The sequence below is a fragment of the Pteropus vampyrus genome, unplaced genomic scaffold, assembly GCF_000151845.1.
Source record: "Pteropus vampyrus isolate Shadow unplaced genomic scaffold, Pvam_2.0 Scaffold48, whole genome shotgun sequence".
NCBI lineage: Eukaryota > Metazoa > Chordata > Mammalia > Chiroptera > Pteropodidae > Pteropus > Pteropus vampyrus.
This window is the reverse complement of record NW_011888829.1, coordinates 5,083,316-5,109,645: the sequence shown is the minus strand read 5'-3', so window position 1 is coordinate 5,109,645 and position 26,330 is coordinate 5,083,316. Positions and strand designations below refer to the sequence as shown.

The window sequence follows — 26,330 nt, the reverse complement described above, 5'->3', positions numbered from 1 at the left end:
TGCTCCCTCTGAAGACCCCAGGGACAAGTTCACTCCGTGCCACTCTCCCAGCTTCTGGCAGCCTCAGGTGTTCCTTGCCCTCCATCGTCTGAAAGCGTTCTCCCCGTGTCTTCACATTCTCTTCCTTGTGTGTGTGCGTCTTTGTGCCCAAATTTCCCCTTTTTATAAAGACACCAGTCATATCGGGATAGGACCCACCTTAATAACGTCATCTGAACTTGACTACATTTGCAAAGACCCTATTTCCAAATAAGATTTCATTCTGAGGTGCCAGGAGTTAAGATTGCAACATACTTTTGGTGGGAATACACAATTCAATGCAAACGGGAAAAAAACAAACCAAACGAATAAACCTACAGAGGGGTGGGGGCAAGGGAGAGAGTGGAGAGGAAGTATATGAGAACTCTGTACTTTCTGTTCAATTTTCTTTTAAACCTAAAACTACTCTAAGAAATCAAATCTGTTAATTAAAAACAAAAGTTTTAAAAAAGAGATCCAGCACATAGTACATATTCAATGAATGTTAGTTACTTTTGGAAGCTGCATCAACTTATTCAAAATCCTTAACACAACAAGTGTTATTCTCGATGTATTCCAAGAGCAATATTGATGCTGCCCCCAGGCCCCAAAGACTTTTCCCTGCCCATTCAGCATTTGGTTTCTGATGATTTGGAGGTAGGTTATACTTAGCTTTGTCCACATGGCTTTTCCCACTAATACCTGAGTACGTATGATGTCATGACTGAGAGGAAGGGCAGCGTGTTAAGTGATTCGAAACCTACAACACTGACTTATAACTTAATTACGGCAGCACAGATATACCCCGTCTTAAGAGAATTCCATGTTGAAACTCATATTGAAAATACAGATATATCATCAGTAGATAATGATTCATCTGTCTTTGTAAAGTGGTTTTTTTTTCCTCTCTTAACAAAAAGTCACATCAGAGTTCTTTCAATAGCATGACTACAAGCCCCTTAACCCCAAAACTGAGATTTTCATAAAACATTTCAAGGACCTATCTGTCACGTTCGTTGACATATACCTCTGTTAGCCACCATTCCTCTTTCAGGCTACTCTGTCCATTCGTGACACTCAAGAGCCCCACGGTTTACAGAATCTCTCTGCCTCGACATTTCGTCACTTCATTGGTTGAAAGTTTGCTTCCTAACCAATGTCGCTGGAAGGAATTCAGCATTGACTGGGGGTAGAAGAGGAAATGAGAGATTACTCTCTGGGGATGTGAAAGCTACTGCTTCCAAAAGATGGGGGAAATCATTTAAAATTCTATGCAGATATGGCTCTCCTTACATAGGGGACGTGCCAGAGAAGTTCTGGGAAGCTCCGCGATGGAAGGGTGTGAGGATTAAGAAAGATCTTCAGCCCCATTGTGGTGTGAGACCAACAAAGAGCTATTTTTAAAAACCACACACCTTCTCTCCCCCATACAACACATACACATGCCCCAATGGAGGGTGATACCACACCGTACACAGGGGTGCTTTCTCCTCTACCTCAGGTATACCCACCACAGGTCCAAGAAGGCGCTTGGCACTTGTCTACATAGATGTTTATCTCTGTCTCTGTATCTCTGTCTCCCTCTTTTCCCCCACACTGCAAGTGCCCATAGATATATCATCAGCAGCATTCAAATGAGTAAATAACTGGATAGGTATAGAGATTTTTTATGGTTGAGAAAGAAAAACAAAGTGTTTAAGTTAAATAATAAAAGGTGAGGAGTAGGAGGAGAGAACAGGTAAGAGAAAAAGAATGTGTGTGAGTAGAGAGCCAGGGAGGCTGACCAGCCAAAGTGACCCCACGACAGTTAGTCCGTTTCACTTCCCTTGGAGTACGTGAAGATGCTCCACCCGCTTGGGGATGTTTCTCTCGCCGCTGGGTTGCACCTCTAGCAGAGGTACAGGCGGAGAAGCTGGAACCCTCTTGCCAACAAGGAGCCAGCATGACTGCTTAGCTCGGTTTGAGGGAGGAGCAGCACCCAGGAGCTTGGAGGATGCTCTTCAAGCTACTTGGATAAATTAAGAAAAGTGAAATGATTTGCTTACAGACAGACCTCTTTCTCCCATTTCTGTTTACTGCTGCTATAGTTATTTGAGAAGGGATTTATATACAACAAAAGACTGTATTTAATAAAAGAAAGAGAAGAGTTTGCTCTCTGACTGTACCCAGCATTCAGGGAACCGAGGACCCACTGCTCACAGAGCTGTCCCCACACGCTCTGCACTGTGCTCAGAACAGGCACCCACCCCAGAGAGCAGAACCCTCAGACAGCCTTTCAGGGGACCCGCGACTCACTCTTTTTTCATTCTGTTAACTATGATGAGACTTTTTTCATTCTGTTAACTATGATGAGATCAGGCTGGAAAATACAGACAAATTTCTTTATGGTAGATGAAATAAATTTTTTTTTTTTTTAAAAAAAAAGGAAAACAGATTCTTTCCTTCATAACTAGCAAAGTCTTGGAAAATACTCTTGATAAGAGTAAGATAGAAAAACATCTTCAAATTAAAAAACCCCAAACAAATACCAAAATTTGAATTTCTAAAAAAAAAAAAAAAATTATAAGCAGTATAAATAATACCCCAGGGGAGGAAAAAGGAGGGAAAATTTAAATGTATACTTTTGTTTTTGTTGGTTTGGGTTTTATTTTTGTTTGTGTGGGTTTCTTAAGAGGAAAGTACTTGAAAATAAAAAAAAAAAAATCTGACAATTAAGAAGGTTCTGAACGTGGCTTCAAAATCTAAGCTTTGCTTTTTCGCTCCCTCAAAGATGCACGAGAGGATGGCTTTAGCTTTTGCAGCCTCCTTATTTTCTTATGCAGAGCAAATGGCTCGTCTCATGTGCACAGAAAGGGCTGGAAAATATTTTTTTGTGATCCGAGTGCAGCAGAGGGTCTAGAATTCCAGAGGAAGTGGAGGCCTCCCGCTCCACACAGGAAACAATCTTCAAGCAGGCCTTAAATGCCAGATTCCAGGCCGAGTTTAACTAACCACTGACAGCTCTGTAAACAAAGCAAGGACAAAAAGAGCCCGCTTCCCCTTTTCTGGTAGTCATTTTGGGTTTGGGGGCTGCAGGGGAATTCTGGAATACTTGACTCCATGGCACAGAAACACAGGGGAAGCAGGCTCCTCAGCTGAAAAGCTGGAGAGGGAAGATTTTTCTGGGATTAAAACCATCACGAAGGAGGTAGGAAAGGATAAAATGGTTGGGTTACAAGGAGCCGGGACTTTTAAGGTCTGGAAACAGCTTGGTCTTAACGTAACCACTTTTAGAAGTGCTGCTGCATTACGTTTATTCGTGGTATTATTTCTGCAGTCTTTATTATCATTCTGATATTAATATTCTTTTAGAATATGCAAATTATGCCTGGATACTTGTATTATTTTATTTCTCCTACTTTTACTTTTCTCTTAATTCCTACATATTTCCTTTTTTTTTTTTTTTTTGTGGGGAGATGGGTACCATTACTACCAAAATCACCAGTGAGTAAGTCTTCTGCCCCAGTGGACGAAGATTTTTTTTTTTTTTTTGCCACTTTTCTTTTTTCACTCTTGTTTTCTTCTCCTCTTTTGTTCACTTTTTTATAACTTGTGTCTATGGTTCAACAAGTTACAAAGAACAAAATCTTAAGTGATCTCACCAATATTTCAAGTCTTTAAAACCTCTCTGTCGCCTGAGGTCTTTATTTTTTTAACTGTAATCCTGGGATCTTACTTATTTGTCTCTGATAGTTTCATGAATGGGACTGAATTTCACACATAAAGGACTCAGCCTGGGGGAGTCAGGAACCGATCACTGGCTACTTCACCAGTCTTCTAAGGTGTTTTTCTTAAGAGGAAAGAGAAAATGAGAGGATGAAAAACTGTTGGGAGATAATAGCTCTGACTCACCGATGATATTGATTCTACCTCCTCCCCTTACAGGTCCAGACATCATCTGGTCTCCTTAAACCTGAAACCACACCATGGATGACTTTGAACGTCGCAGAGAACTTAGGAGGCAAAAACGGGAAGAGATGCGCCTGGAAGCAGAAAGGTAAGGATCTCGGTTGAAAAGTATTTATATTGTGTTATTAACAGTGTTGGTTTCAGGCCTCGAAGATCATCAGTCTGCAAGGTCAAATGTATTGCACTCAACTGTTTGCAAAAGCAGTTATGGAAAACTTTCCTGCACTTAAATTCTGCATTAAAAAAAAAAAAAATCAAGAAAAAGAGAGATTCGAGAAAGAATCAAATAGTTGCATTTGTTCAGTGCCTTTCATATTGGAATTTTTAAAGGACATGGGCAATGTATGTATGGATAAAAGTTTAAAAAGCAGTTATGTGAAAATGACATAAAAATGACAAATATTGAATATTGAAAGCATTTAGGAAATGGGAGTCTTTAGTCTAAAAAAGTAAAGACAAAAGTCCCAGATGGATCTGGTGACAATTTGTATTCTTATCAGAAAAGCATGCAAATTCAGTAATCCACATATTGTGGGTTAAAACCCTGTAGAGTATGTTACTGTGGAGATTCGGAGTCTAGCTGGAAGTTATGTTATGTTGTGTGAGGCCTCTGTCACGGTGACTTCAAGGGCAGTTTGGAGAAATAAAAAGCAGTGACATACGAAGCACGAGATATAAATATTTTAAAATTTTAGGCCCCAGGGCAAAGGACGATGGCATCTAATGTGGCTTAAATCAGATGTCCTTTGGAGAAAGCAGAGTAGGATTTCCTGGTAGAAAAATATTAAACAATCACCTTAACATCAAATCAGTGTTGCCTCACAGTAATTCCAATGCACAAATGAAAAGATGGTAGGTCGTAAGGCGATCCCTTAGGGATTCTGTAGTAAAAAACTGGAAAAAGTACTTTGGACCATAGACGCTACTCATTTGTTTGGAGAATGCAAAAGAAGAAGGTAAAATTACTGCCTTTGATTAACTTGGTCAGAGTCGGCTGCCATTCTCGAAATGTCTGTGCACAAACATGCATGACACCATGAGTGGTTCCTGGGCTCTGTGGGTTCAAATCCCAGCTCTGTCACTTAGGATCCCTGTGGCCATGAGCAAGTGACTTCTGTCTATACTACAGTCGCCTTATTTGTAAAATAGGCATAATGTCTACATAGTTTGTGTGGTTTTTGTGAAGATTATTGAACTCCGTAGATGGTCTAGCTTAGTACCTGGCATATAGTAAGCTTCCATAAATAGTGGTTGTTGTTATTATTTTTATTTTATTTTTAACCATTCTATCATTAGCTAAACAAGTGAGAAAGAAGCAACATAGCAATATAGCCAGAACTAAATGTTAATTCCAAAAGAAGGAAAGGCAAACGTTATCCTGTGACGAAACTAGCCAGGAAGAGCTTCTTAGCAGTGGTAAGCCATGGAGGAAGTAATGATGGTGGCAAAGAGTAAAAAGGGAGCCCTGTAGGTGGGGGAATCATACCAGGAAAAGCCCAGAGGTGGAAATAAGAATCCTGGTGTAAGAAATTTGTTGAGTCCTTGGAGAAGAACGAGCTAGACTTATACCTCCTAGGTGTTTCTAATTCACATAAAAGGCAATAGACTTAGCAGGGGGCTATGCATGATGAAAACATGTTGGAGAACGTTATCTACAGTGGACTAGAGTGTGGGGTACCAGCACTGGAAGACTTAGTATTGAATATACAGTAATAAGGGCCTGAATCAGGGCAGCAAATACAGAAATCAAGATCAAATATGAGAGTCTTTATTTGGGGGGAATTTCAGGAGATAGAGAAACTCGAAGACAAGTCTAAAAATATAAATCCGAGGAGCTGGAAAGAAGGTCTGTGCATTGTTCCAAGTGGGGAAATTGGAATGAGTTGCCATCTTGGATGGGCATGGAGGGAGTGTTTAATTTCAGGTAGAAACCACATCCAAACAGAGATTTCCTCCAGGCATTTGAAGATGGAGATTTTCCATCTTTTTTCAGAAAGAGGGAGAAATTATTATTGGAGAAGTAAGTTTGGGTACTCGGCATGGCAGTAGCAGTACAAAAGCTGGAAGCGGTGGTAGTAATAGTGCCAAGAAGGTAAGTGTGGAGAGACTGAGATGTCATAAAGACACAATAGAAGCTGTCAGAGAAGACCAAAAAATCAAAGAGGTAAGGAGAACCAGGCGGAGTACAGGGGCACCGGTGCTGAGTGGACGCCGAAACCATGTAGACAGGGTCCAGGCCCAGTGGAGCATCCCTCTCATTCTTTCCAGTGATGTGTTGTTTGGCCTCAGGTTCTCCTGAAAGTCCATAAAAGACCTTTACCCAGCAAATGTTTATTGAGCATCAATCATGTTTCAGTGTCTGTGTTAGGAAAATAATGGCGAGATATAAATAGACATGGTTTCTGCCTTTATGTCCCTCATGGTAAGCTAGGAAAATGAAGTACAGTAGAACTAGGAAACAGACCAGGCCAGAGTATGGGGGCAGGCTTAATAGAATTGGGGCTAAAGGGACTCAGGAAATGAGGACAGGAAATTGGGCACCAGGCTGGGTCAGTATCTTCAGCTTCTTTGCTTTCGATGGGATAAGGAGACTTCTTAATGTGATGTGACAGGAAAGGTAAAACTAACTTGCTGTGGTACGAACATATTGTAACCAGTGAATCAACCAGGTTTCTTTAGAACCAGGATTTTGCCTAAGAGTTTTCCACGTAGCTGCATGGTTCATTCCTTCCAGTTTTGTTACTGTTGTTTTTCTGTGCGGAAGGATAAGTCTTTCTGTCTTCCTTTAATGTCAATCTTGAAAAGAAACATACTCAGTGAAGCTTAGTTAGGTACTCTTAATAACCTAAAATAAATTTATATAAATTTATCCTAACCTTGTTTAACTTACATTTCTGTCTGTATTAATTCTTTTAGGGTATTATATTCTATCTGATCTCTTTTCTTTCTTTTTCGAGAGAAGTACTTACGTACTTTCTTATTTTTGTACTAAGTTTACTTTTTCATGTTTCAAGGTGACCCTTCTAGTTCTGTTGTTCTGGGGTCTGATAAGTAAGCCCATGTTTGCCCTTTAGGATTTTGTAAAATCTGATCATTTATGGGAAGAGTAAAGTTCAGGCCCTGTGGTCCAGCCAACTCTGATAGTTCAGGGTGTGTACAGGAAACAGATGGCCAGAACCAGAAATCAAGGACCACATAAAATCATGGTTTTGATCTGAAGATAAAGGGCATTTAAGACCTTGGGCAAGTCCTTCTTCCTTTAGCTTTAAACCTTGGCTTCCTCATCTGTAGCAAGAGTGGGCATTTTCTTTGGGGGATTGATGGTAACTTTTACTTTTCTTTTGCTTTTTGTATTATCTAAATTATTTTTTACAGTAATCATATATTACTTTATTTAAAACCAAATAAAACGATAAGGTAATATTCCATTTTGGAAAATGTAATTCTATGTCCCTACACACCATACTCGAGAAGACCTAACTTTCTTGTGGATTTAGGGAAATCGAGAAAGAACTCAACCCAGATCTGGAGTGGTGGTGGAGTAAATTAGCGAAAATAGAGTGACCCCCAAACTCAGAGCTGCAGGTTCATCTATTCACTCACTCATTCAACAAAGTTTTATTAGGCATCTACTCTGCTCCAAGTTCTATCCTAAGCACTGAGAACAGACAGACAGAATAACTGAATCAAGAAGATGTTTAATGCTTTTCAACTTGTATAAAACCCAGGGATGATCAAGAAACTACATTTTTATATCTTCAAACATAATATGTATCCTGTATTGATTGATACTTATCAAAGAAGGCTTACACCCTTTGTACCCCTGTAGACTGTGTGGGGGAAGAGAAAGTCTGTTGATTTTCCATTTCTTACCCACAAAGTCTTTCCAAATAAAAATACTCTGTTATTTTAATTAGTCATTATTGTGTTTGACTAGCAGATGCAGTTCTACTTTGCAGTGATAAATAATTTTAAACTGTACTCTCACCAGATGTTATAACCACAAATTAAAATAAGCCAGATTCTTATACATTTTATTCATGAGAAATAGATCTTTTAAAAAGTTATCTAAAGAAAGTTAATCACACACTTTGTACCGTGCTGGTTTTCGTGTGCTTGGGACTGGCATTTACCCACCGCGTGGCGGCCACTCTGAGACTGTTACACCCACATCTGATTCTGAGGGCTGTAGTCCAGTCCATTTCGAATGATCTAGCTTTCCATAACCCAGAATGTGAACCTGGTTAATCAAAACATTCTTCTGGTCTTTGGCTCACCCCTTAGCCTGTGCATCTTTTTGCTATTCACTTTGTCCTTGTCCTTCATTTGGCTTTCCCACTGAGTCTTTGAGATGAGGTCTTTAGATTGATTAAGAAGTATTTCATTTGATCATCAAAATATACATATATATATTGAATATCCACAAAATGCGAGATACTATCCTGAAACATAGGGTTGAGTGGGCACCAGTCCAGGCAGTGTCTCAATAGTCACAAAGGTCACATCCTAAGTGGATTAGTAACTTTGAGCAAAAGGGCTAGAATAAAAGTTCAGTAGGCAGAATGCATTGAGCAGATCATCAGTGAAAATCCTAAATGGATTATTTCTATGCAAAATATGCTATTTGTACACATCTCAAATTAAACTGTGTTTTTAAATCAATTACCTATCTGAACAAACAAACAATTAATTTTGCTGTTTATTATTCTTTACCTATCTCACAGGAAGAAAGAAATTAATAGGTATATTCTCTTTCCCTTTCTGTTTCTGTATTTTATTTCGAACCCTCTCTGCCTTTGTCTCTGTATTTCTCAGTGCATCTTAATATATTTTCCCTCGTCCATGGCATCTTCATCAACATTTGATTCATATGTTTTTATATCTCCTCCCATCCATACACCTAATCCATCTACTCTGGATGATCTGTGCACCTGCTTTTGTATCATCTGGGAACAATATACTTCTAGTAAGAGACAGAAATACATTTTCAAAGGGATCAAATCCAGCTCTCTTCCTATTCAACAAGTACAAAACAATGCTAGGCCTTTTATGCGTATCTGGCAAAGATGGACTGCTCACGGCAACAGCAATAGGTTTGTCTGAGTAGAACATATATGTCCTATGCGATTGAAGGAACACCGAGATGCATAATGTTGAGAGGCAGTAAATTTTAGCAGTTAAGAGCATGGGCTGTCACATCAGGCAGCTGTACTGTCAAATCCCAGGTCTGCTACCTATTAGCTACATGACCTTACAAGGTAATCAATCTTTCTAACCTTCTGGTTCCTCGTCTGTAAAATGGGGAAAACAATAGTATCCACCTCACAGGAGTTTTGTAAGGATATAAGGAGATAAATACATGAATGAACTAACAGTACTAATCATCTAGTGTTCATTAGATAATTATTATGTATTGAATTATTGCTATTATTTATTGAGTATTATTCAATAAACATCACTATTAATTATTACTATTACCCAACTTGATTCTCTGCAATACAAAAAGAGTCGAAGATACATTTTCTATTTACCATAAAACGAAACAAATATGAAAGTTTTCTGTCTATGCTTCTCAGAAGGCACAAGAACTTGTAGAAAGATAAAGAGCAAGAATTTGTTATTGAGCGAAGAGTGTTGAGTGGGAGCGACCGGTGACAAGGTCTGAGGAAGGGCTGCGTGGTCTCAGCTAGAAGAGTTAACACCGATTCAAATCGAGCTCTCCTTTTACATTTGGCCAATAGGAGTTTGAGCTTTGGTATATCTACTGAGAAACCTGCCGTGATACTTTGTCCACAAAGAGCTCTTTTCATCAGACATGCTACTTTTCCCGGTGTTGGGCTCGCTTTCACGAGCAGCTCTCTCACTTTACAAGACGTGAACTTGTCACATTCCCAGCTCATGCTTTCCACACCCAGCGTGAGTTCCTCTTTCTGATCAGAAGAAAGGCCCCTATTGTGGAGTTGTGTTATCGGATTCGGAGGCTCACAGACATAAATAAAGGGAGTAAAAACACTCTTGCCGTTGTCATCGTTCCTACATTTGTATGGGCCTCTGAAATACCAAGAAGTAGACCTTTGAAAGTAAATATTTTTACTACACTAGAAAAACAAAAACAATTTTTAAAAATCTATTGGGTCTCAGTTGTCCCCTTCCGGAACTCTATCCCTGAAACTTTCTTCACGTGATTTAATAATGTAGCCAATTCATGATTATGTAACCGGCTTGCCCCCCCAAAACCCTTTTTTTTTTGGTTGTTTGGCTTTTTCCTTGGAATTTTTAATTCAAACCTTTTTCAATGTTGTTTTTTTTTTTTTTTTTTTTTTGCTGTTCTGTAATCAGAAAGTTATTTTCCATTAGGAAGTTAAAAACTATATATTTCTTTGAAATTGTCTAAATTATTAGAGTCACTGAATTTGTTCAGAACTCCCCTTCAGACCTGTTTCCACTAACCTAACAATTTTCCTGGTCCTAAAAATGTCCCGCTTCATGGTGACTAGTGGAGGGAGCATCAGGAGTCCAGGATCTAACTGAGGTGACATGTGTTAAATAAAAATGGAAAATCAAGTTTCTTAAGGACCTCACATGTTGACTCACAACTTCATTCTTAGCTGGAAAAAAAAAATGTGGCATATATATCAGTCAATACACTTACAGTTTAAAATAGCAGTGCATTTTTCTTCACAGTCTGTGTATGTGACACTTATAATTTATCAATCTTCGGTCACCTAAGGAAAGGTAGGATGATGTGTTGTATATAGGTGTTGAAGTCTGACAGGCCTGGGTTCAAATCCTGACTTTGACTTTTACTAGTTAGGTGAACTTGTGACAAATTACTTCCTTCTATTTCTTTACATATAAAAAATGGGAATAATCACTCTGCCTCACAAGGTCATTTGTAAATGTTAAGATAGTTAACCCATGAAGAGACATTAACACAGTGACTGGCACATATTATATGCTCAACAAATGTTAGACGTTATTATTAAAATCATATTAATATTTTGTCAGGCCTTTGGTACAAAACGACATTATACTGAGTTTGAATTTTTCTTCATCTGTCAGTTCAGGCATTATAATTCACTGCGTTGTTACTGCAAAGCTTCTTTCCTTCCTAGACCAATCTTGACACATGCTAAGATGATTCTCTTGAGATTGGGAAAGAATTAAATCTTTTGGTCACATCGAGGTGTACCACACAAATATAACTGCTCCATGAGAATTTCAGAATCATATACTATAGCCCATGTGGTTAATTTTCTAATTCATGAATGTTACATCTTTTATTTTAAATATAGTATATAAATATAACTCAGAATTTCACCCGAAGAGTGGAGTTAAGCAAAAATAGTTCTTAAGCAGAAAAAAGTATTAGCCAAAATTCTCATCTAGTGTTAGAAAGTAAAAGGAACCATCATTTGTTTAGCATCAACCAAGTGCCAGACTAAGCAATGTACTTTATGTACCCGTATCGCTTAATTGTCACAACAACCCTATGACCTTACCTTAGTCTATTCAGGCTGCTGTAACAGAATACCATAGATTGAGTGGCTTATAAACAACAGAAATTTATTTCTCACAGTTCTGGAGGTTGGGAAGTATAAGTACAAGGTGCCATCAGATTCGGTATCTGGTGAGGGTTCGCTTCCTGGTTCATAGACAGCCATCTCCTCGCTGTGTCCTCACATGACAGAGAGGTGAGGGAGTTCTCGGGGGTCTCTTTTGTAGAAGGCACTTATCTCTTTCAGGAGGGTTTCACCCTCATGACCTAATCACCTCCCAAAGGCCTCACCTTCTAATACCATCACATTAGGGGTCAGGTTTTAACATATGAATTTGGGGAGAATGCAAACATTCAGTCCACAGCAGACATGGATATTATTATCCCTATCTTACAGATGAGGAATCTGTAGGTCTGAAAAGTTAAGTGATGTGTCCATCTTCATTTGGCTGGGGAGAGCAATCTGGTTTGCCTATCTCAAATCTCAAAACATTTCTCCTATAAGAAATTACCAATGGAATTTTTTATTGGCTGTCTTAGCTGAATGAAGGTCCATCATCTCTACAACGCCAAAATAACTCCCTAAGATGGGGAAAAATCAGTTTAAGCAGTTATGTGGCAACAAACTAAATTAGGCTATTGGACCTAATTGAACTATTCTTCATGCTCATTCAGGAAAATTGCTTACGTGTGTAGATACAGTCATTGTTTTGTTTGTCCTCAAAAAATTTCCCATGTTATTCCCATTTCACAGAAAAATAGAAAACAAAGATCAAGTTTTGCCCCTCAAGCCAAAGAATACTGTTGGCATTAATGTTCTTGGCTTTTCTCTGAATTTTTCTCAATAAGACAGTATTCACCATTAGGACAGGGGCTTAGTTAATCACATCATCACTCATAAAAGCTTAGGTTGTCAATGACCTTATAGATAATAGTCTGCAGTGAAATGTTACTTTTTCATTTTGGACCACACACTACTTTGAGTCTCTGGTGAAAACTGAAGACTGTCCTCCAAGAAAAATTCACACATGCACCCACAAAACTTGGCACTCGTTTTCAGTGGCGTCATGGACCTCCATCCACAGACCTCCAGGGGGCCCATGAACTCTGGGCCAAGAATCTCTGACCTAATGAATTTTAAAAGCTTCATTTTACATATGAAGAAACTTAAGTTTAGAGATGCTGACCTCCTCGAGATCACCCAGCAGCTAAGTTAAGGCAGAGTCTGCCTGCACAGTACAGACTCCTGAATGAATGGAGGTGTCTGTAAAAAATCCCATGGCCCCTGATTAAGGAAATAGGGCCATGCTCTGTGGAAAATGGTGTATACTACGGTGTATTGTATGTTTTTTGTTTTGTTTTGTTTTTTAGTTTAAACAGTTTATGGATAATATTTCTAAATAAAAGGTTAGGTCAGATTACTTTATGATGAACAAAATTAAAAGCAAAGAAAGATAAGTGGATAGGGAGAATGAAAATAGTAAATGTTAGAAATTTGGAATCAAACTTTGCCATCTGAGTCAAGAAGGAAAAGTAGGTGTGGTGGTTTCGCAAATAGAAGCTTATTTGCCATCAATTTTAGAGTCTTTTATTTGGTATGTGTGGTCTTGCCAAGATTTCTTTAAACAAAGCTTAATTATGATACTAAGTTATTATGTAGGATTTCTCCATCCTTACCAGTTTCATTTTAGCAATTCAAATTCACCAAAGGATTTTTCTCTCTAAACTTAAAAGAAGTAAGAACTGATATGATTCCTTAGAAAGGATTTCATGTTCCACCTTCATCGCGACTCTCTTTGGAGAGATTGGAGAGGGACACAGACACCATGGCTTCCAGAAAGCAGGATCCCATAGACTTGGGTTTGAGTCCCAGCTGGGTGACCAAGGACATCTTAGCCTCTGTGAGCCCATTTCCTCTTCAGGAAAATGGCCATCGTAACAGTTCCTCCTCGTAAGGTTTCATGTAGATTATAAAGCACTAGATAGATAGATGATTGATATAGATGATAGATGATAGATATAGGTTGGTAGGTAGGTAGGTAGGTAGATAGAAAGAATATACATGACATACATGATATGTATATATGATACAGGTACGTATATATATATTATGTATGTGTAAATATATGATTAGTGCTCAGTATATGTTACCTGTTGAGGTTTTTTGGCTGGATGGAGGACATGGGAAGGAAGGAGCTATGAGGAAAGCCCTCTCCGGGATCATCTCCCAAGAAACTCGGCCCCTCGGCAGTTACCTTCTGGGGTTTCTGAATCACTGAACACGTGCAAGAGTCCCCACGTCTTCAGACAATTTGGCGTCTAATCTCTGCTCTGTTTCAAATCCATTTTATCAGTCACCTTGAAAGTGATGGAAGAATCGTGCATGTGAATTAAGTCTGCATCCTGGAAAGAAAATGTATCTCCTTATTTTTGAATCTTTTCTCATTTTCCCTACTTATTTGAAAAGATACAGGATAGTGCAGTCTAACTTATCAAGGTCTTCATCTCAACAATTTATATATCTAATATTTAATTGATCACATATTTCGAATTGTTTCTTTTTTGCCTCATGGAATTATGGTTTCTTTTTTTATATCGAATAATTATGGTTTCAGCACCACTAAAGCAGTAACTAAAAGCTTCTCAACAATATATATAAATATCATACTAATAGTATAAAGTTATGTGCCTAATGATTTTTACAAAATGATTTTTAGTCATTTTTTACAAAATGATTTTTAGTCATTTTAGTCTAAATCAGTGATTTTATTCATTCTGATCATGAAAAAGCTGATACATACAAAATAATATTATGTAACGTATACGGAAGTTATAAATCATTGAATGCATACACTGTGAACTTATGACTCAGCTTAAGAACTAGAACATTTCCAGGACCTCTGAATCCCTGCAGACCGCTCCCATCCCTAACCCCCTTGCCTCTCCATCCACAAAGGTAACTGGTATCTTGAAAAATTCCTTTATTTTAAAATACAATTCTAAATAAGATAATGCGAATTGAAGCGATAGTTTTTCCAGGGCCCTGTGATCCAGGGCTTTCCCAGCATCCTCTCCAGACTCCGATGACGGCGGTAATGAGAGCTCACTGCTCCCGGAGAGGACAAGAAGCTTGACTTTGTAAACACGCAGGACCCAAGGAGTCCTTCTGTGTAAAGCTGCGAAACTTAGAGAAGTATTATAAACAAAGAAGTCTCTACAAGCGAGAGATTCTCATCGCAATCAAATACAAATGGAATGAAGGCTATTAAATATGTATGTTGACTCTATGTACCCTGCCTTTTGGTTTTCTCACTGACTATGGAATTATGGTTTCTCACTGACCAGCCATGTGTAAGAGATCTGCATCAGTGGCCGTCATTTGGCCGCGTGGGAATGGCAGACGGGAATGATTACAGACTATTCCAAATTCCTAGTCAAGGGAAATCTATCTCAATTGCCTTGAAGTCTTCTAGGGAAGTTCTTGATCTTAATTATTCCAAAGGCCCTTAACAATGTTACAAGAAAGTACCACTGGACATAAAACATGACCATGTTGGAATGATTTAGTGGCTATTTAAGTGGATTCTCGTTCATCTGTGAATGAGGTTAAAGAGGAATAATGTACATACTTCGTGAATAAAATTGGTTCTTTTTACTCGTTTGCTTTCTAATAAGCAACATTTATCAGCAGTTGGTAAACTAGTTTTTAGTCTGTTGTAAATCTTCATTAATTCAGATTCCTTCATTTTCGAATTTTTACCATTCATTCTGGGATCGTAGAAAAGTATAACTTTGAACTATTTATAAATAAAGGACTTGATTAATATGTTAAATATGTAAGCTACATTCCATGGCTTAGTTTTTAAACACTTGAGAGCACAACGTTTTAAAGCTTTTAAAGGAACTTTGGAAACATTCGCTTACATTTAAAAGCCTAATTTGCTCATTATAAATCATTTCTGCTTATGCAATTTTTAAACAAATTTCTAATGTTTTGTTAACCTAGTAGAGGTCACCAGGTATACTGAACATATTTCCAAAACTGATTTTATATTAAAATATTTCATGAGTTGTACTGACTTTCCGTTCAGTTAGTCTAGATAGGTGAGCTCTGACATTACATTTGAGATTAGTACCAATTAATTGACTAAGTTAAAATGTGAGGGTTTATTTTCCACTTTAATAACTCCCTACATCACATACAGTTCCTTTATTGGAATAAAAATCTTGGTAAAGTACACATCAGCCGCTATAAATAGCAGCCAGAAGCCTGTACATTCAGGAACGTCTCCAGAGAGTGTATTTTAGACTGCACATTGTTTAGAATAGGAAATTCCTTCAATGTTCATATTTTCCATGTGGGTGACACGGACTATCCCATGTCACATCTTCACTGGCTTCCATTTCCTTGTACCATTTAGGAATCCCACTGATATGTTCCAGAAGATGACTCAATTTGTGCTATTTATTTTCCTGGGCTAACCTGGATTCTATTGTCCAGTGGGAATTTTGCATACCTAGGGGCTCTCCAAATGAAAGCTTGATAACTCCTAGAGCAGGCACCAGCAACTAGGTAATGAAAGAGTCCCTTATTTCTGGAGCTGGTAGCTCCACTGTGCTGACTTAGAATAACAGTAGGCGACCCATTTTGATTCCCAAGAAAACTTTGCACTGTTGGCAGGTCTTTCCGAGCAACTCAGGAGACTAATATGGGAAATAACTGAACAGGAAGTGAACAAACAGATGAGCGGGATGGGTTATCATGCTGGTTTGAAGATGAGCGGCCTCAGCAGGTAAAATTACACAGCATCTTTCCCAAGGCACTATCACAATTACAGTCGATGTGTACTTCTGCCCACTCCTTCCGTGAGCAGTCCTTCTGTTTCTCTAATCAATACTGTTGTGTAATTCCTGATTTTTTCTTTTTTTTTAATGGGGGCCCACTTAGGAGGATCTAATATTCACTCACTATTTTTTCCTTCCTTGATGAAGAAAATGAGAACCCGCTTTTAAGGGGTCTTGGACAAAAATTGTGATATAGGAAGTGTTGCTATCTGATGCCTTTCCTCCCTGCTACTCCCCTTTTAAGAGCCTTTAACTCGCCTTACCTAACCTTGAAAGCCAAACATCTCAAATGTATGTTTTCCGAGCCAGCATCCTCAGAGTATGTCCTGGCTATCCAGAGAGTATCATTGCCACAGAAGCTCAGTGCATTGTGAACTGAACAGGATGAAGTGTTTGTAAAACTCGAGGCTGAGGCAGGATGGAAATTCCTAATCCTTTCATTTCTAAGCGCCTCATATCATCGGCACATGAACACAAGTTCTGTCTCGTGGCAGCATTCGTCAGCGATGGTAGAGCTGCAGTAAGGACACACACCCTCCAGAAAGGAGTTCGTTTCCCATGAGAACTCTGCCCAGAGTTCAGAATTACTGCTAGGAGACAGATTCTGGGATCCTATTGGGATATGTGGTCAGAAACTAAGACTCTCTTTCTCCTACTTCTCTGAAAAGGGTTTGGAAAGCCAAAGTAATATGTCCATGAACACAAGGTCAGTGGCAGGAAACCTCGTCATTTAATCCAATCCATATAACTACCTCTAACTCTGTGAAGGAAAGTACCTTTTAGATCAAGAGTAAAAGAAAGAGGACATGGAATTAAGTTTTGGCAGAGCTGGGCTTCCTCATCTGTAAAACAGAACTAATACATCTCAGGGTGGCTGAGAAAATTAAATAGGGACAAGTGCCATCGAAGTGTAAAGGGTGATGCCCATGACATATGTTTATCATGTGGAGGTATCTATGTAATTCATTTAAATCAGATTCACTTCTATTTAACTTGGTATGGAGTTGCAAGTTTCATTCTGGTCACATACTGTGTTTCGAAGAAATTTTCACACGTCCTACTATATCTTATCCGTATTACTTCCCCTTAGGCGTTCTAGGCTTTCAAAAATCAGACACAGAAAAAATGCTATCAAATGTTACCTGGGGCCTATCACTCTGGAGAGAACTTGGGACCACAACTGCAGATTAGAAGAAGCAAAGTTGTTTTATCTTTTCTCTCCCTGTAGTTGTGAATTGAGGAGAATATTCAAAAGATTTAAAATGATGGCTTTATCCCAATTAGAATTAAACCTTGATGTTGTTGGTCACCTACTTGTCTGGTTTTGCATCTAATTTGGCAAAGGTCTTCAGACTTAAAGGGATTCTACTCTCTTCTACACCACTGTCTTGTTCCTGCTGAAACCTTAGTAACAGGTGAACTCTTACTCACCTTGAAGACCCAGCTCAATAGGCACCTTCTAAAAAACATTTTCCCAGAGGTCCCGTCAAAGTGACTGATTCTTCTCCTTGTCTCCCAGAGCACTTTTTATGTATATTGATTATTATCACCTATTTTATATGTTTGTCTGTTTACATGTCTGTTTTTCCCCATCAAATTGAAAACAACTCTAAATCAAAAACTACATCTTATTTGCTTTTATTTTCCCCAAAGACCAGCATGCAATGTTGAATGAATGAATGAATGAACGAACAGATACTTCAATTCCTAGCTGTGAACCAAGGCAGAACTTGGCTGTATTTGCTAAGCTCTTTGTGGGGAGGCAGAGACGTTAGTGACTTTTGTGGTAGCCCCAGGTACTGACACTATCCACACCTTCCCTGGGATTCCATCGCTCCCCTGCTGAGCCGCTGGAATTTCGACTCCATATCTTTTTCTCTAGAGATATGAAGAAACTCATATCACGAATTTCTCTGATTATTAAGGATAATTGGAGTTCTACATCATATCATTTGACTGTTATACTTTTTTAGTTGCATCATGAAGGCCAGTGATATTAATAGGTAAGTCAATTCCCGTTAGTTGGCCTGTTTGCTCTAATACTCAAGCCCTTAGTGTTATTTGCAATTAACATCTGCGTTGTAAGACCAGATAATCATCGAATGATGGGGCTCATACCAAACCCTCAAAAGTCCAACAGTGAACAAACTGTATAATTGAAAATTTTCTCTAATGAAAGACCAAGTTTGTGGTCTGGAAGAGTAAACTTCTTCACTTAATCCTAGGACCATGGGCAGAAGTAGATGAGGGCTAGAGCCAACCTCAGGCCAGTTTTGGTCAACACTCTTTCTGAAATAAGGAGCATTTAACATACAAGTCGGATCTCAAGTTTAGACTCTAAATAGTGACTTGTTTTCTAGTATTGGGATATAGTGATGAACCAAGAAAAGAAAAGAAATTTATTAGACCCCAAGATTTTTCAACCAAGATATGGAGAGGTTGATTTCTTTTCAATGAAGTGGAGCATTTTTTTTGTTTGTTTTTATAAAGAGTTCATACACCTCAAAAAGTACTATTTAGAAGAGAGAGGAGGAGTATTTATAAAGAACTGAGTCAAAACTCTAAATTAAGGTGCAGATTAATTCAGTTAACATCGACTATAATACACACGTTCTACACTAAGCATTGAGTTTCTTAATTATTAAAGTCTACCCTTTGGTTAATTGTTACCATAAAGTTTGTAACTAAAATAAAATTAGTGAACTGGAACACCCCAAACACATAGATCTGGAAGCATTATAGAATAGCCTCAGAATTGCATCTTTTAATTTTTAATTTGGTTTTTAATTTTTAGATCCACTGGGAAAGAGTCAGAAGGAAAGATAATATGAAGTTATCCTAGAAAGACTCTGAATTCTAAAATACCTAAGAGAATCTCCAGTTACATCAGCCCTCTCTACTTTGTAGCATATTTTAGAAAGCTGAATGCATATTTCAGATCATTGGCTTTCAAATTGGAAGTGACTGTCTGCTACTTTTTGTATAAGTATCATCTATTTTATTTTCTTTGTTGTCTTCACAAGGTCTTAAAAGTAAAAAGCTTTCCAGATGGCTTTTGGCTTTTAAATAAGAAAAAAATGAAACAGATTTTTTTATTAAATATTTCCACTAAAGAAGCTGCTTGGTTCTATTCTATAAACGAATGAACAAAAAAAAAGCTCTGTTTGCTTTTCCTGTTTTGATCCTAATGATAGCTTGATTTCATTGCTCAGTAATTTCAAAGCAAACCAGCATCCCAAAGCTGAAAAGGTTTCTCCTAGTCTATTTCTAATCTCGTCACACACTGCCACCATAAAAGCACCCAAGAATTCTACCAAAGAACATTGCTAATAAATTCAGCGCGTAAGTGTCAAATTGCATTAGGTCTCTCAGATATAAGCAAATGGAGTCTAACTGCAATCTGCTGTCTTAGCTCCCACTGCTATAACAGAATACGATGGGTGGGTGGCTTAAACAAGAAACGTTTATTTCTTACAGTTTTGGAGGCTGGAAAGTCCAAGATCAAGGTGCCGGCAGATCCAGGGTCTGGTGAGGGCCCACGTCCTGGTTTGCTGTTGGCCGTCCTCTTCTTGTTGTAGCCTCACATGGTGGAGAGAGAGAGAAAAAGAAAGCTCTCTCATGTCTCTTCTTATGAAGTACATTCGTCCCACTCATGGGGGCTCTACCTTCAGGACCTAATCCCCTCCCAAAGGCCCCAACTCCTAATACCATCACATTGGGGGTTAGGATTTCCACATATGACATTCGAGGGTACACAAACATTCAGTCCAAATCATCTGTGGTATTAGGAAGTCCGAAGAAAGAATAGGCCAGTAGAAGAGGCCTGTGTGAATGTCATGACTAGGGTCGGCACTGGACATCCAGGAATGTCCAGATGAGACGGGGCCTTGCATCTCAAGGTTTGTTCAGTCTTGTCACATGGCAAATATTCTCACTACTGAGAGAGGTGTTGTTTCCTCACATCTCCCCTTGGCTCGGGTGAGATATTCCCCATGATATCCCCTTCTCTTGCCCTGATTCCACACTCATGAGGCAGCCTCCTGACATTCCAGCTTAGGGAATGGCGGTATCCTGGTTGGAAAATGAGAGCTCTCAAGGCACCAAAGAGGGAGGTCATCCATGCTATCTTAACTAATTGGCATTCATGGGCCTTCTAATGTACACATCAGTCTCTTGTGAGTCTGTGAGCCAATCAGTCTCCCTGAGACCTGTTAACTCTGAGAATTCCTAAGATCCAGTTCCTGGTGCAGCAGAGTTTCTAGATCTTGTATGATAAATGCTCAAAAAAGGCCACTCCGTGGGAGCCTCTGGAAGGACCACCCAACTGGTCTCCTTGGTGCAGCATCTCTTCTCCATTGTTGACCCTTTTCAACCTAGAGAATAAATGACAGGTATTTATTGAGCATCTGATATGTGCTGAGTACTATTCTAGGTCATTATCAGGTACAAGACATGTGCTAGGAAATATCCCTACCAACAAAAAGGTTATAATTTAATTTACTTTGGTGAACAAAGATATATATACATGAACGATGAATAAATAAGATTCTATGAATCCATCTATCTACTTCTATCTGTAGATAGATATCACAATCGTGTACTGATTCGTGTGATCTGTTGATTACAGAATAGGACAGTACCTAACAAAGTGTCATTATATAAATAATAAACACTACACCCAAAGTATCCAAAACACATAATGGACTATTTTTCTAGCAATAGGAACAAATATATGCTTTAATCCAGCTCTGACCTCCCAAAAGAAGAAATCAATATTTTTTTAGCCCTTATATGGTATTGCTGGAAAAAAATCTGGATTTGATTCCGGCTATAAAATTCAGGTGTGAATTTAATACCCAGATGCATAAAGTGGACACCAGAAAATAAATGTATGGTTGTGGAAATATTTAGATACTTTGAACAAAAGTGGTAAATACTGAGAACTCTGTGGCTTATGAACTAACATACATCCTTTGAAGATTTGACCTTTTTCCCTGCACTAGGATTATATTCTTAGAGTCCCCATGATAGTTTCTTCATTTCCTTCATGGTTTAATTGCATCTAGGTACAACAAATCTATATTTTAAAGTACATCATAAAGGCCTAGATTCAGTTTCCTATGGGTAGGAATCATATCCTTCATGTACACACTTCTTTCCTTGAATTATATAAGATGTATATTAATATTTTCTCTGAGAACAGAACCAGAGTACATGGACATGCCCCAGCAACCATGCCTTCAAGAAACTGTTGTTAGAACCCTACTATTTCAAAGCATTGTTTTATTGTTTTAAGGGTATATTTCAAGCTAGAGGGCAGAGGGAAGTTGGAGGCACGATCCTTTTAATATAGAAACTTTTCTCTCCAGAGAAAAAAAAATAGTCTAGCTGGTTAATAACCCTAGATTTTAAAAAGAGCTCAGACCGACGACCTAAATAATTGTTGCAAAAGAGTTTAAACAGAAATAAAGAGCCTTCCAGCAAGTTAGCTGGAGGGGCTGACTCACACATGACAACATAACTATTTCTCAAATGTGTGCAAACAAGCGTGGGCTCAAACTTTCTCATCTGTCCTCCTAAGATGATAAATTACAAAGAAATAACATCAAACCTAGGAGGATTTCCTAGAGGTGGGTTCAGACATCGGTTCTTAAAGAATCACTAGAATTCAGAGGAGCAAAGGATTCAAGTGAAAAGGAGAAAGAATAACTTTGTTAGGTAAAGGCAGAAAGCTTCAGGAAATACCAAGCAAATAGTGGTAGAGATGCCAATAATCTTTTCACTGAACAAAAGTTCCCTTTAGATAAATGTTAGGGTGTATTGCACTGATTGAAGATATGTGTTAGGTTGCCAATGGGGATATAACCAGCAGTCAGAATACACTTAAGGGAAAGAATAAGCCAAGGAATTCTGGGACTCAAGATTTGGCCTTGGGAAGGAAAAAAATGCCCTCCTTTTAACTGGAGAGCAGTATCATGATCAGGGAACCTGCATTTCACTACGAAAAATACAGAAGCATCAGGACGAGTGAAAGGATGTCCACACTCGCATCCTGTTTCATCTTAGAACCAAATAAACACTATAGTGGCATTGGTGGCGGTCCCACTGGGGTGGGACCAGATTTGGAGTGGGGAGAGGAGAGGGCAAAGCGTTCAAAGGATTAGCTCACAAGAAAGTGGACTGGATACAATCAGACTCAGGAGAGTAGCTACCTCTAAGTGGACAGGGAGAAAATGCTATCTTAGAAGAGCATGCTCGGCATTGTTACTTTGAAAGTATTATTTCTTAAGCTGGATGGTGAGCACACGGATGTTTGTTATAGTTTCCTTATTCCTTTGAGTTTATCTAAAAGACTCCAGAATAAAATGCAATTTTAAAAAGGTACAGAAATCGTATAGCTGTCACTCATGTATCCTCAATCAGAATCTGCCTGTGGATGTCAATAGAATCACATATAATTCGCACAAAGAATATAATTCTTAATGCTACCAGCTCCTGCAGGACAACCACCACAAACCAACATTAAAAAAACATAATTCCTCTGATTGTTTCTGGACGTCTAACTCACACCACTGTGTGTGCCTCCCATGGCTCCCTGCTGCTAGGCCCTTCCCCTGTGAGGCCCTGGCCCCTCTCTGTCATTTGCACAGGACCTTCCACCGCCACTGCTCTGAGGCCTACCTGACCCGGGGCCTCTGTGTCAAAGACGCCGTCTCATGCCCTGGTGATCCAACCTTCCAAGGTTCCAAAGCGGCCGTGCGTTCCCATCGGCCCTCTAGAATTCCAAAACCAGGCTGTGCTCTGTGTAGACGTAGGAATAATGACCTTCTTTCTGCTCTGTTACTCTTGGTCACTGGGCACCAAGGCTTCGCCTACACTCGGCAAACACCTTATGGAAACAGCCTCGGCTTCTCTGCACCCACCTTTCCTCGAGGCACAGACATGCGGTCAAGGGGCTGGGCTAAGGGACCAACACCAAGGCACACAATAGTGAACAACTCCCCAGGCCCCCTGTGAGAGTCATCTGCCTGGGCCCAGCCCACCACTCAGTCACACGTGCCCACAGATATCTCACTTCCGATGCTGGGCACAACTCAGGGAGGCCGGGCCACCATTCACAACACTCGTCCTCTCATTTAAACTCAATTACAGAAAAAATAAATTAACTTAGTCAAGGCCATCACTTGCATGAAGCCATGTCCATGAATTCATTTATGCATATTACAGAAGGCATACTCTGTGCCAGATATGCTAACATGAGTAAGGGTCACAAAGATGAGGAAGACATAATCCCCCTCCTCAGAGAGTTCACAACCTAGTAAGGGGAGACAAAGCTATGTAAACACAGTATTGGTGCAATCTAGATCTTGAACTCTATGTTGCCTCAAATAGATAATTAGACTTCCCAGGTACTGAAATTCACAGAGGCGCTCTTTGAGAGATTTTTTTTCTCCCTTTTTGAAATCAGGTTTTGTGTTCTTGTTTCCTATTGACATTCCCAAGACCTTAGACAAGACGAATGCCATGCAGGGTATCCTAGAAGAGTTGAAAAATGGGCCTCTGAAAACAATATGAAGTTTTCTCTATCATGGGCAAATAATAACAGCAAAAAATAGCTCTACAGGTAAATGCTGGAAATAGACTGACTAAGCAACAAGTGTGGAGAAGAAAAAGAAAAGAAACCCTGGTTTTGGCACAAAAACGAATGAGCGATCCCTGTACGAGTCACCGCTGTCAAGGTGACAGTGACGTTAGGCTGTATTAACAGGAACGTGGCAGGCAGCACTGGGACTTGATCCAGGCTCCTTCTGCCTCGATCGAGCCTTTGTTATGCCCAGTTTTGGTTTCTCATTGGAGGAGTTGTTATATTTCAGGCTGATATTAAAAGGAAGGAAAATGAGCATTGGCATCGAGCCTAGGAAAGACAAGACTAAAGGATGACTTACTACCTGTGGCCCTAACAGAGATAAGTGGATTTCTATTTCAGCAACAGGAAGTCTAGTTCAATAACAGAATAAATTGAGCGTAAGAGCGATTAAACACTGAGACCTTGACCACAGGGTGTCACCTTTGAAGTACGGGACTTTAGCTCTGCTGCTTACAGAGCACGGTTCACTTTTTATCTTGTATTAAAATTTTTGTATACATATCCTATCTCCCTGTGGGTCTGACCTTCTTTGGATCCCCCACGGCACTTAACTAGATGACATGCTTGTAGTAAATATTCAAATAGTGTTAAGCGTGGAGGGGCGACGGGAGAACATGCTGTGGCAAAGCCGTATGGCCATCATTGTAGGGGAGAGAGAAGAGCATAGCACCCCAAGACATGTGACAGGCCTAGAGCAAGGCCAGGCAAAGCACAGTGGGGAGAATGGTGTCAACAAAGTGAAGGAGAGGAAGATTATGATGAGGGGTAAATAGCGACTTTCCACAGCAGTCCGTGCATTCATTCCTCCACCCCCACCCAGCCCTCCGCCTGTTTCTAAAGGAATAGGCAATGGGAACCTCGAAGACCCTAGCAAAGAAGATGAGAAAGGAGAGGAAGGAAAAGACGTTCCCAGAAGGTAGAAAGAAGCCTGTCGTTTCTTCCAGGGGAGATGGATACAGAAAGGCGTGTTTCATGAGAAGATTTCTTAGGAAGGTCCATTATAAAAGCAATCTCACAGGACGGTGCAAAGCAATATAGTTTAAGTGAATCTACCCAGTGCCCTAGGGCAGGGCGGGGGTGGAGGAGAGTGAAATGTCATCAGCTATGGAGGGAAAACTATTAAGGGGCCAAGGGAAAGGGAGAAAGAGGTTCTGCCTGTAGATATGTACTTAACCCCTTCACTTCTGTTTCTAGCCACACCTAGTGAGCAGCTTCTAGGCAAGATCTTTTGCCTCATTCTAAAACCGTAGAGTCTATGCATTTCTTTATAAGAAAATTTTTCTTTAAGAGCCTTTAAAAAAAAAAAATTCCCTTTAAATTACTTGAACTGTTGCCTCTCAGATGAGTAGATTTTCTTTGGGTTTGAGTTGAGTTTCTGTAGGAGGCAAGTGAGTGGGTGTGTGTGTGTGTGTGTCTGTGTGTGTGCATTGGGACAGTACGTGGGCACTTCCCACATGCCTCTCTTCCCCTCAGGGAATAGTTCCAAGGTAGAAGCTGTTCTCAGCCGCTGCAGACTATAAAGTCTGGAACAGATCATGTGGCCCAGTCTCCTACCTCCGTGAAGTAGTTATTTTTTTAATCCTATTTTATTAATAACGGACCACCCTGTGGCGGGAGCTATTCCTTTCTATTACACTGACCTCCGTCAAACCTTCCCAGCCCAGAATCTCTTTGGTGAAAAATTAAACAAGGTATCCAGAAATGAAGGATGCTGTGAGTAATTTGAGAGTGGCCCAGACTTTGGTTTCCCCTGAAACGTCAGATGTGTGACACCTGCTACTTTGCTGAAGGGTGATCTGCCCAGTTGTTCATGGTGCCAGGAAGTGACCATTAATTCAGCTCTCAGAGACGGCAGTTCTACAAGCTGGACTCTGAGTCCAGGGAAAGCACATACGCCTGTCAGCGTCTGCATGAGAGGAATACTGCTCACGAGTTACCTCTCAGTATGTTTTTCTAATTCCTCCCCCTGGCCTCTCCAGCCCCAGCCAGCAGGACCTCGATGGGCTCCTTGGAAGCTGTGGCCTACTCCAGGCTGCTCTCATCTCCTGGCTCACTTCTCTCTCCCTGCCTCTCACATGCATCCATTCTCCCTTTCGCTGGCCTTTGTTGCTCTTTCTGTCCCCCACTGGTGTCTGACCACAGCTAAGATTCACTTTCTCTTCACTCTTGTCCTATCAGCACCCTGCTAGGTAGCATGAGTTGTGACACCCATGAGTTTTACTATCACAAACTGAGGACGACAACTACTTCCCAAATGCATTTTGTGATAACAAGGGGCCAACCAAGAGCAGTCACAATTTCCCTCTCCCTCCTTTCTCTACAGCCAGGAAGATAGCTTGGCGGATGGATGGCTTTTAAATAACTGGCTATTAG

At 39.7% G+C, this 26,330-nt stretch overlaps 1 protein-coding gene across 4 annotated transcripts in view; it reads left to right on the top strand.

Moving 5' to 3' along the window:
* The window catches only part of CALD1 (caldesmon 1), a 185,941-nt gene that overhangs the window by 86,668 nt on the left and 72,943 nt on the right, over positions 1–26,330 (top strand). For all 4 annotated transcript variants that reach the window (XM_011359529.2, XM_023530299.1, XM_023530298.1 and 1 more), the window contains one exon: positions 3,943–4,054. In XM_011359529.2, the coding sequence (XP_011357831.1) occupies positions 3,984–4,054 (71 nt within the window). In that variant the 5' untranslated portion in view covers positions 3,943–3,983. The remainder of the gene's footprint in view (positions 1–3,942; positions 4,055–26,330) is intronic.